This window comes from Wyeomyia smithii, chromosome 1 (assembly GCF_029784165.1).
Source record: "Wyeomyia smithii strain HCP4-BCI-WySm-NY-G18 chromosome 1, ASM2978416v1, whole genome shotgun sequence".
Classification (NCBI taxonomy): Eukaryota; Metazoa; Arthropoda; class Insecta; order Diptera; family Culicidae; genus Wyeomyia; species Wyeomyia smithii.
Window position 1 is genome coordinate 20,777,400 of NC_073694.1, and position 12,309 is coordinate 20,789,708.

The window sequence follows — 12,309 nt, forward strand, 5'->3', positions numbered from 1 at the left end:
AATCCGTACCCAGCGAATAATGAGTCACAATCATCTTTCATGCCTACCGTTTCAACGAGCCCGCTCAACTTAACGACTCCCGCGACCTCTTCAGCTGTATCGTGTCCTTACCATTTGGCTGGCAGCCACAACTATAACAATAACAATAATTTCAGATCAGCAAGTTTCCCGTGTGATGGATGTTATTGTAAGCATTCGTGTTCTCAAAATCAGTGACGCTCAGAGAAAGAAAAAACAACGCCAGTAGTCAATGAAGTTTTGATTTATGCTCAGAATTTCAACAGGATGCGCAGTGCACTAAAAATTAATCACATTAATAACAGAATAAGTGGATGTTCATACTCAATCATCTTAGCAACGGAAACGAACTGGACCGAAGATATTAAAAGTGAAGAAGTTTTCAACAGTTCCTTTAATGTGTTCAGGAGCGATCGTGATTTATCACTATCTGATAAGAAATCAGGTGGAGGAGTGCTTGTGGCTGTTGGGGTTCAGCATGATTCTGAGCAAATCATAACCCAGACACATGCCGAATTTGAAGATGTCTGGGTTAAAGTTCTGTTGAAGGGTGAAATCCATATTTTCGTATCTGTTTACTTTCCACCCCACTTTGCCAAAAAGCAATCATATGAAAAATTTTTAAGGACGGTAGAATTAGTGAATGATGAGTCCCACACTAACTCAAAAATTCATATATATGGAGATTTCAATCAAAATGATGCTGATTTTATTGTAAACGATGATAATGAATCGCTTTTACTTCCTCTAGTAGGAGAAAACGAAACTCTGCAATTTATTTTTGACGGTTTTAGTCAACTTGGATTAAATCAGGTAAACTCAATCCGGAATGAGCAAAACTGTTTTTTAGACTTTTTATTCACCAATTGCACGGAAGATTTTAGTGTTGACAAAGCAGAATATCCCCTATGGAAAAATGAAAAATTTCATACTGCAATTGAGTACTCGCTAATGATTGATACCGAGAGATCACGACCCTCTGATCATGAGCCTGAATATAAATATGACTTCACTAAAGCAAACTTTGAACTAATCAATCGTAAATTAACTGACATCGACTGGCAATCACTTCTAAAAAATGAAATAGATATGAACGAAGCGGTTGATAATTTTTCATCATCACTGTATAGTGTTCTAGACTCAACTGTACCAAAATCAAAAAAGAAAACGGTTAGCTCAAAAGATCCCATTTGGTTCACCAGAGAAATCAAAAATTTAAAGAATAGGAAACAAAAAGCTCATAAAACTCACAAAAAACTTAAAGACCAAAGAAATTTGGACAAATATTTGAACATTTGTGATGAACTGAATACTAAAATATCTATTGCGTATGAGAACTACAACACAAGGGTGGAAAATAACATTAAATCAGACCCAAAACAGTTTTTTAAATTTGCAAACTATAAAATGAAGTCTAATAACTTCCCATCTCGCATGCAATATGAAGACTTTGCCAGTACTGACTCAAAGCAAATCTGCAACAAGTTTGCGAGTTTTTTTCAAACCGTTTATAAAAATAGCGACGAAGTCAGGGACTTTGAGTATTTCTCGCACTTGCATGAACAAATAAATAACGTATCTATTAAGCAAATAACTGTTCAAGAAATCCTCGCAACACTAAAAGAACTGGACGCTTCAAAAGGACCAGGCCCAGATGGAATTCCACCCTCACTCATGAAAAATCTTGCTCCTGCCTTCGTAAAACCCTTGTTTTGGCTTTTCAACTTATCCCTTACGTCCGGACAGTTTCCATCAGTCTGGAAAAAATCTTTTCTTATACCGATTTTCAAGTCAGGTAAGAGATCTGACATCAAAAATTATCGTGGCATTGCAATAATATCATGTATTCCTAAACTTTTTGAAGCTATCGTAAACCAAAAAATATTTAATCAGGTAAAGAATCGCATAACGTGTAACCAACATGGTTTTTACAAAGGGAGGTCTACGGCTACCAACTTACTTGAATTTGTTGATTTCTCTCTTGCGTCTATGGACAGAGGCAACTTCGTGGAAACTCTATACACGGATTTTAGTAAAGCTTTTGACAGAGTAGATATTTCCATGCTTATGTTCAAATTAAAAAAACTGGGATTTGAGTCAGGCCTACTTAAATGGATTGAATCTTATTTGACGAACAGGACACAAACGGTTAGGTTTAAGGGACATCTTTCTGTACCAGTAAAAGTGACATCTGGAGTTCCACAAGGCTCCCATTTAGGCCCTTTGCTCTTCATTTTATTTGTTAATGACGTTACCCTTGTGTTGAATCGTCTCAAAGTATTGATATATGCCGATGACATGAAACTGTACATGGAAATAAAACACAAATCAGACATCCAACAATTCCAACAAGAGGTTGACATTTTCTACATTTGGTGTAAAAAAAGTCTTCTTGATCTCAACGTAAAAAAATGTAATATTATATCCTACACGAGAAAAAGAAATCCTGAACATGCCAGTTGCACTCTTGCACATCAAGTTGTAGAAAGGTGTTATCAAATTAGAGATTTAGGAGTAATTATGGATTCTAAGTTAACATTCATTGATCACTACAATACGATCATCAATAGAGCCAACAGTATGCTAAGTTTTATAAAAAGGTTCAGTTATCATTTCGTAGACCCGTACACTATAAAAACTCTCTTTGTTACATATGTTAGATCTATTTTAGAATACTGTAGTGTTGTTTGGTCGCCTTATCAAGACGTCCATTCCAATAGAATCGAATCCGTACAAAAACAGTTTTTGTTATATGCACTAAGAAAACTAGGTTGGAATTCATTTCCTCTCCCTTGTTATGAATCGCGTTGCATGCTTATTAATATAGAAACGCTTGAAAAAAGAAGAGAAATTGCTTCGGTAACTCTTGTCAACGATTTAGTTTCACAACGCATAAGTTCGGAAAATTTGCTTGGAAAACTCAACTTTTATGCTCCTACACGCTCATTAAGAACGCGAAAAATTTTCGTATTAAATTCTTATAGAACAGAATATGCCATGGCCGGGCCAGTTAATAGTATGATGAGTCTTTACAATAAATATTGTGAAGTTATTGATTTAACGATGTCACGAAATGCTCTTAGAAAAATATTGAACACTAGAATTACATAACTATATTTGTGATGTTAGCAATAGTTTTTAAGATGTAGTCTACTATGATTGACGAAATAAATAAAATAAAAAAAAAAAAATAAAATAAAAATGATAAACCAACCGGTTTTTTTTCCAGAGGTTTGACTGATTTGAGTCCTTTTGTTGCTAGATGCGTTCGTTGGTATTTGGAAGGTAAATTTTCATTCAAAAATATACTTAAAATAAAATGATAATTTCGAAAGATATGTTGAAATAAAAAAAAACTTGTGGAAACGCCTAGTACATTGCAGTATCTTGGAGGTAACAAATTGAATGATATTATGCGTAGTGTACAAAAACAATCTTGAAAAATACATTATCTAATCTGTTTGATCCGATGGTTCATGCAAAAGTTACGAAACAAAACGTTTTTACATGATATGACCAATTAAACATGCTATGATAGCAATTGAACGAAAAAAATCCTAACATCGGTTTGACCAAATGAAGCAATTCGGTGCTAGGAATGTTCGTGAGAATATTCTGAAATCCATGCTAAGCAAAGTAAGCAAAGCCTTGGTGCTACATTCCGAATCGGAACTCGACGTTTTGTTTATTATACACAGACTTTGCAGTCAACTGTTTAGTGTGAAGCACAATTGCGGAGCTAGCGCTACGATCCTACTAACACTAACAGTTTATCCCGAGCCGAGGGCCGAGCCGAACCCACGACGACTGGCTTGTTAGACCATCTCGGAAGATCCATTCTAAATTTATTTCAATATACCTAAAAGTGCGAGTACACTTGTCTTGCAGTAGACATAAAACTGTGTAAATGTTGAACACTGCTCAACCAAGCTGTGCAAACACTGAATAGGTACTTTTTGCATTAGCGTATTCGTAACCCATATGTGTGAAAATTCTCACACTGGGATGAAACAAATACACATACTTTTACACATGTCCCACGTAGCCATTTGATTTATATATTCATGTTGCGAATTACAAGAATGCACCTTTATACATTCCTAAATTCAGTCAAATCGTTGAAAAAAAAATCAATTAGTTTATCAGTTCCCATATAAACTGATCACATTTTGTTACGTCATTTCTGAATGAACCTTCGGATCAAAACGATATTTACCATCAGCTAACTAGACTTTAAGCTCTTTCAAACGCGACTAAGAACAATCGAATCGGTTCAGCCGGTGCTGAGAAAATCGAGATATATTGGTCGTAAGAATGAAAATAAACACACATACACATACTTCCGCACACATACACACCTTATTAGATTTTAGAAACAGGATTAATTGGTACCTATAGCTTCAGGTATGAAAGCACTTAATGAAAAAAATATGTTTGGGGCAAAATTAAGTTATTTCTTGTCCAAAATAAATTCGAATGTTGTATGTGTGGAAATCCACACACCAGGGTAAACAACGTAAGTTTTTAAATATCTCATCAACCAAAAATATTTTTCCCTTGGAAAATATATATAGTTTGTGTAAGATTGATGGTTTAGGAATTGTCAAGAAATTTCGTCAAAATCGATCGAGAAGTTTTCGAAAAAAAATCGAAACAATATTCATTTGTGTGGTTTTCCACACAAGTGTACAATGAAGGTTAACATGAAGTATGCCTACAAAAACTACATTTTCGTGAACCACAAATTAAGAGCTTTCGATTGATGTATATATCATCGTTGTCCGATTCATTTGAAGCGAAATCATTTTCAAAGATGGCTTGACTCAGTTTTCTGAAAATTTCTCAGAAATAACTCAACCACAAATTACCACAAATTGGATTTCGAAACCACAAACTAACCACTAAATGTTGGTGCTAAATGAATTAAAAAAAAATACTTTGTCAAGCCATCTTGAAATGAGCGAAAATCAATAGAAAAAGTAAAATAGACAAAATAATTTTAAGTATCAATCTATGGAAAACTCCGCAAAAGTCCATTTAAATTGATAGATAGAAGTATGGTGTCTTCAACAAAGTTGGGTATTCAAAAATTTGCTACAACTTTGCTGAACAAAGTGGATTTTCACATTCCATAATACGAGAAGGAAAATTCGTTTCTCACTGTTGAGTGGATTAATTATGGAATTGCAACTTCTATAACATGAAGAATAATTAATGAAACAATTTTGCTAAAGAAGTTACGGCTCTAAAATCAATGTTTTTAGGTCAAAATAATTTCGATCACGTTTTTGCTGCTTTGGAAACAGTGTGCATAATGGGCAGACCAGAAGAGGAAACCGATGGACCGCAATGGTGTTTGGAGTTCTCCTTTCACAGCAATAAATTTTGGATTTCCCGTCTGTGTTGAAAGCCCCGTCATACAGGCATGTCTGTAGCACTACTGTACATGTTCCGACATTTTAGTGGTTTTGTCTCGGTTAGGCGAATTCGCTTTCAGGTGTTTGAGTGCCGCTATTGGCTAGTTGTACGTATGCTTGTAGCGTGTGTTAACTTGTAATACGTGTTGTTTGCAGTGTGTGAAAAAGTAGTAAGAGAACTCAAAGTCAGCTGCAACCCCGCTGTTTTTCAACTTCGAATGATAGCTTTCGAGGCGCTAAACAGTACCACTAGCGCTGTTACAATAGAGGCAGCGGGCAAGTCTGTTAGTTTACTGGTCATTGTAACCTACCTTTTGCATATGACGCAGGTTGATACTCGTTTTCTTGTTACTTCTGTCAGACATTTTTTCAATTTACCAATCGATTTTCCTGATTTTTACTAATGGGCCAATCACAGATTTATAATTTACAAAATTCGAACTAGTTCGATAGCACTGATCGACAAAAGCTACAAACAGTTGCCCTGAACAGATGATAGCTTTTTAACCATTACTGTGAATTTTGGTGTCACTATTGTATGCGAAAGTGTTTCCAAAAATCGCAGAGTAGTTGAATGTATGGGAATGCGGGACAAAAATAAACAGTCCTTCTTATTTTTTTTTCATATGACACTGCCTTCGTACTGCCACAAATTATATCGGACGTAAATGACACTCTTTAACAAAATCATCTTGCATCCTAAAAACGTATGCACCCATTTTATTGGTCGTTTTCTGGATTCATACTCACTTCGGATTGAAAATGTTCACAGTATTCCTTAATCTCATGTTCTGGTTGAAAATAAAGCAACGATATATTTTTCCAAGATGGAAAATAGCCTGAATATAATCCATACTGAACAAATAGTTCTTCGGCAAAGTCCAAAGACAAAACAATTATTTAACATAGATATTACAAATAAAAAGACTTGAATCATCTCACATTATCCTAAAATGACTGAACAACAGCAACAACGATTTATTCTTGAAAGACTAATAAAATTATAATAACGTATGACTTAAAACAACTTAAAATATTTGAGCAACGCAATCATTATGTGGAAGTGCCAAAAAGCCGGTTTTTTAAAACGATCATTGATATATAATTCATCAAATGCACATAAATGCGTTCTGGTTTGCAACAGATGGTTGTAAATGAGCTCTTGAAAATTTTCAGTTTTGGTTTAAATAGAGATGATGCTAAAATAATCCCCCACATCAATTTTTCCGGAGCAGATATTACACTTTAATGTTCAATTCGTAACCTCCGGTTTCTGGAAAGCTGTGTAAAACTAAGAAATGAACTAGTACCGGGGATGTACTCTGAAACTGAAAATCCGAGAGCATTTTGAAATCCAAGAAACTGTTCCAGAACCGTTATGACGCCTTGAATACGACGCCTTTTTGAAGCCAGAAATGACGACTTCCAGTTTACGGAGAAGAGAGAGAGAGAAAAAGATAGGAGAAAGAGAGAAAGAAAGAGAGAGAAGAGGAAGTGAAGAAAGAGAGAGAGAGAGAGAGAGAGAGAGAAGAAAGAGAGAGAGAAGAGAGAGAGAAAAGAGAGAGAAAGAGAGAGAAGAGAGAAAAAGAGAAGAGGAGAAAGAGAGAAAGAGCTAGAGATGAATAGTTTTATTTTGCTCAGCGTAAAATATATGAGTGTTAACATCATTCATTATCATATCGGATTTCTTTTTACAATCTTCGAGCTAGATTATAAATTCAAAATTGACATAAAACATTATTTTTCGAATTCAACCAATCAGACCTCGATAAATTCTAAGCCTCTCTAATCTAACATTTTAACAGATTGATGCGAAGATTATACAAATTAATGCTTTAGGAGGATATGCCTGAGATGGTTTGTTGTTTGGCGTTTGAACTGAAAAAAATTTAAACGAAGTTATTGCTTTTCGTTGCACGTTGAAGCAAGTGAAATAAATACTACAAGGTATACAGCTCTAGGGTTGTTTGAAATGGTGACGTGGGACTAAACACTGTAATTAGGGGATTATTTGTTACAAAATATACAGAGTCTGCAGACAGAATCAATGTGTTTATTTTCAGCCTCCCCTGGAAATCAATTTTTGGAATATATTCAACAACACTCGAAGAAAGATCATTTATATTTGGCGATATTATGCCATTGGTTTTTTTTGTGCAAAAAAATATGTATTTAACATGTTGAAGAAGCATCAAGAATTTCTCATAATGCGTCGAAGTCAGAATTATCTCTATATCCTCAAAAACCAAATCCAATAATGCTTACGTTATCATAATGAATGATTTTGTCTTATTTAACTCTAACTAAATCAAATCTATAGTATGGATCTTACTTTCAAAATAATATGGAAGCCCTTACAAAGGTTCATCAATTGGAAAACATAAGAAAATATTTTGAACAAAATTCCTAACAAGTTCCAGCAAAAAATCGTAGAAATCCACAATTACATTTTTATTTTTTGCTTGACAATTGTTTCATTTGCCTGCAACTACATTCGCTGTATTACGAAGACAGGAAATATACGTTTATTATGGTTAAGCTTAGAATAATAATATATCATCTAACAATTTTGAAATGTAAAAAGAGATTCTGTACGAATCTTACTAAATCAACTAAAAAATCACAAGCATTCGCAGGTTCTTACTCTTCTATAAATGTATATATATAGGAATTTACTCTTTCGATACTATCCGGTCACGATTATTTAGTTAATATCGAAGATAAAATTAAATAAATATCCGTTGCAAAAATTTACAATTCTTGTTGAGTAATTTATGGCAATCATATTTATGAAATAAACTTTCAATCACCATCAACAGCAGCATTGTAGTTTTTCCTCAATTGCATACGAATAGAAATGTACGAACAAAAGTGTACCACTGCAATACGAATAGTACTGCTGCAGTACGAATAGAAGAGTACCAATGCAATCATAGACGACGAGAGACCTGCGGATCTATACTCCACTGGTACTGTTGCTTTTACTGGCATGTTTTCTTTCAAGACATCAGTTTTTATTAGGTTCTACAGTACCTAACACGCAGGTTTAGAGATTGTTCAAGGATGGGTATTGTTTCAAACTTTTAGGAAAACTTTTACCTTCGAGACATCATATGAGTCTAAGCTCATGGAAGCAAAAATAAATTGACCTATTGGGACGGGGAGACTCTGTCAATTTTTATTTCGAAATTGATACAGGGAATATCACAGGGAACGGATGGTGTCCATTCACGTCGTCTGTGCTAGGAATGCTCGCATGTAATTGGTTCATTATTCGCGTAAATTTGTTATTGAAATTATTATCAATTTTACCGCTTAGCAATGAAATTAGAGTGATAATTAGCACATTACAAAATTGTTATACATTTTATCTATCCAACAACATATTGGTTATTGTTATCCATCATGTGGTTATGCTGTTATTAGCGTTTGAAATCTGACGCAACATTTGCCCGTTTCATTTCCAATTTTACAGAATGCATCCCAGTATAGTAAACAAAGACGTGTCCCACGTCAAAAACAAAACACTTTGCTTGGAGTTGGTCAATTCTTTACTCCGCTTGTCCATTCATAGTGCTCTGGAGACTTTGAATAGCTTTTCGATACTTAAAAGTTTCACCAACCACATCACAAGGCTATTTTCCGTTCGAAATAAAAAAAAACAGTTTTTAGAGAAATCACAACAGCAAGTAGTTCATCATGTTTCTCTTTCAAAAACAATACCCATGTCACCAAACTCAAAAAGTTCCACTGAAATCTATGAGATACTGCTGCCAACTCCATGCACAAGTTGACATAGAATAGATTTATGACTTCCTTATTGTTAGAATTCAAGCCAGCAAGTCAAAAATGTTGTTTAGACATTTCAGTTAGTTATGCATTTCCGTTCAAGATATTCTTCTGCTGAAACCTTCAAAACCCGGCAGTATTTTTCCACAACAAACTATTTGTGGACTGCCTCTGCAAGTTCTTCTTCTTAGGCGACTATCAGCAGTAAATAAAACGGTACCGATAGAGCCATTCGGCTCGTGTTTGCATTCACAGTTTCTACTATCAAGCGACCATTATTCTAAATGATGGCATCGCCATTCGGCCCAAGGCAGAAAATATATACAAATGTAGGCTTCGCACCCCACCGAGCGACAATCGGAAACTTGTTTCCGAGTCACTATCAGAAACGCGACCTTCCCTCTGTGTCTGTGTGTTTGTCGATTGTTGTAATTTGTTTGATTCCAATCCTTCTATCGATTCGTTCACAAAGAAGCCGTAGCGTGGAGAAATGCAGACTCGAACAGCTGATTACAGTGCAAGTGGACGCGACGCGTCCCACCCTAGATCAGCTTTCAATATTCGACGACGATTTATGATTATGGAGGTCTCTGGTCGAGAATTCTATTAATTTCTGAAGAATTGTTCCCATCGCATCAACGTCGTCGCCGTCACCGTAGTTAAACAAACGAAGAGGAATAAGAAAACTAGACTAACGTCGTCGTCATCGCCGGTCCAGTCCAGTCGCCAGTATCAAACCAGCGTCCGGTGGTTGTAGAGATTCTGTTGACGATCGACTATGGCGAGAGCACTGAAAACGCGTGAGATGAACTTCAACAAGCAGGACTCGCGATCGATCCTGCAGGTGCTGAGCGATCAGCAGCTGATGGAGAAGTTGAAACGCATCGATGACGACGTGGCTGGCGAGGACGACGACGGTGATGACGTGTTGCTGTCTTCTCTCATCAACCTGTTTGAAATGATTAATAAGTAAAAACTTTTCTTTTCATAATTTCAGCTCAAGGCAACGAGTCGCCTGGAATCCACAATGCCACCGGAGGCGGCGGAGGAGGAGGTGGTGGAGGCGTTGCAGCCGCACTCAGTCTGTCCCAGGAGAATCTGGCCGGAGGGCTTCCGAATGAAATCTCCGCTCCCTATGAGGTTCCCCAGTTTCCGATTGAGCAGATTGAGAACAAGCTGCAGTTGCAGCGGCAGTTGAATGCTAAGTAAGTACGCAATCTATTGAATCTGCTATTGATTGATTTATATCATTTTGAAAACTGATGTATTAGCGTAATTTTTCTATTGCCAAAAAATATGTTGGGAATCAATTTATTAGTTTCTGCCATCCTAAGAGTGAAAGTGAAACATGAAGACTAGTTTTCACTTTTAATTTTTATTTTAAAACTACTGATAACAATCGTGTAACAAATCAAAACAAACAAATCAAAAATCCAGCTGATCACTATTGTGGTTTTTTTTCTGATTCGCCATTTTTTACAAAGTTCAATCTCAAGCATCGTAGTGCAGTTTAGAAGCATTAAAGTCGGTTCACCTGGTACCGTTTTTTCGTCACAAGTTTTCCAACTCAACAAAAAATTACAATATTAAGGGTACGAACATTTTATCCAAAGTATATTTTTTATTGTTTTACATCCCGAACAATTATTGAAAAAAAAAATTATTCCATACTACCATCCAATAAAAAAATGTCCAAAGGCCGTCGGACAACGTAAGATCTAAAAAAATGCACGGGTAGGACTCAGAACAAAGAACAAAATTTGAGATTGCAAGAATATGCTCTCACCATGTCGAGAATAGAATATTTTCATCTTTCTAAGCAATAATCCATTCTCGATATGCTTTTTTGAATAGCTTAAATTATGCCCTAAAATCTAGGAAAGTTGACTTATCGAGAAATTTTTATTTACGAGAAAGCTGCTTTAAACGAAAATAAAGATAGGCTCCATACATCATTTCCAATCAATTTCCTTCTATAAACCTCTCTCTAGGTCTAACCCTTCAAAGGTTAAACTAAAACAATTTAATTAAAAAAATGTTGATTCCCTAATGCAAGTCGTAGATGCAGTTTTGCAAATAATGAACAATTCATTCTTAAAAGAAAAAGAAAAGCTCATAATAAATAATTTCTGTTCTTCATAGTAACCTAAAAATAATTAAACTTATGAAAGCAAAGAAATTACACAAGAAAATTTGGCAAGAATGACGCGTGTAAACAGACTTCTAGTTTTTCACCAATTTCTATGCCTCTTTTAGTTTTCTTGAAAACGATTGAACATATTGTACATGCTCTAAATCTTGCTCAGAATTTTGCTGAATATTTTTCCGCAACAGAATAGCAGCTTGCATGATTTTCTCATTGAACAAATTCCTGTTGATCTCAGTTTTTGTACATGAGTAAACTCGTAGTGCAATACAGAACCATTCAGGCGAAATTGGTCCATTTCTTTTCCGAGCTTTTTCGGCCTCCGAAAGCATGTTTTGATTATTCCAAACTCAATTAAATAACAATTTTCTGTTTGCGGCCTTTTTTTTGTTCTATTTTTTAATTTGTATGTTGAGCGCAATTTTTGAATATATGTTTTTGGCTTTAAAAAGTACAAATTTGGCTCTCCTGAACACAATTCAAAATCTTTTTTTTTTAGCTCTAGAATTTTTCTTCCGTTGTTTTGGGGGCAACCTAGAAAATTTATTTCAATTTAGGGTATTTTTCCAGTCTTTGCTGGTTTTGAACGACTTTTTTGCCAATTCCGATTTTAATTTGAGGCCAATTTCAATTTTAGTCTTCTTAAGCGATGTCTTGAGCTCAGTTTTCGGTTTTCTGGCTTTTTTATTTTTTTTTTCTATTTTCAACTCAACTAATTTCTGCATCTTTTATTTTTCTGCCATTATCTAGAAGTGATTTTTTTTATTCTGAGCTCAGTTTAGATAATATTTTCTCAAAAGTTTCCTGGCCTTTATTGTTTTTTTTTTTCATTGTTCTAAGCTTTTAGGGGTTTTTGTTTCTAGCCTTTCGTGATGTAAAGGCGTCTTTTTCTTTGCCAAGCACAATTTGAAAGCATTTTTTTGGTCTTAAGGAGGGCTT

The 12,309-nt window shown here is 35.2% G+C and overlaps 1 protein-coding gene across 7 annotated transcripts in view; it reads left to right on the top strand.

Annotated features, from left to right (window-relative positions):
• The window catches only part of LOC129719169 (AMP deaminase 2), an 84,637-nt gene that overhangs the window by 44,097 nt on the left and 28,231 nt on the right, over positions 1-12,309 (top strand). For 5 of the 7 annotated variants that reach the window (XM_055670638.1, XM_055670635.1, XM_055670634.1 and 2 more), the window contains one exon: positions 10,222-10,429. In XM_055670638.1, coding sequence (XP_055526613.1) covers positions 10,222-10,429 — 208 coding nt within the window. Of the gene's footprint in view, positions 1-9,961; positions 10,142-10,221; positions 10,430-12,309 lie in introns of those variants that run through there. The other 2 variants (XM_055670633.1, XM_055670632.1) reach the window with 2 other exon arrangements.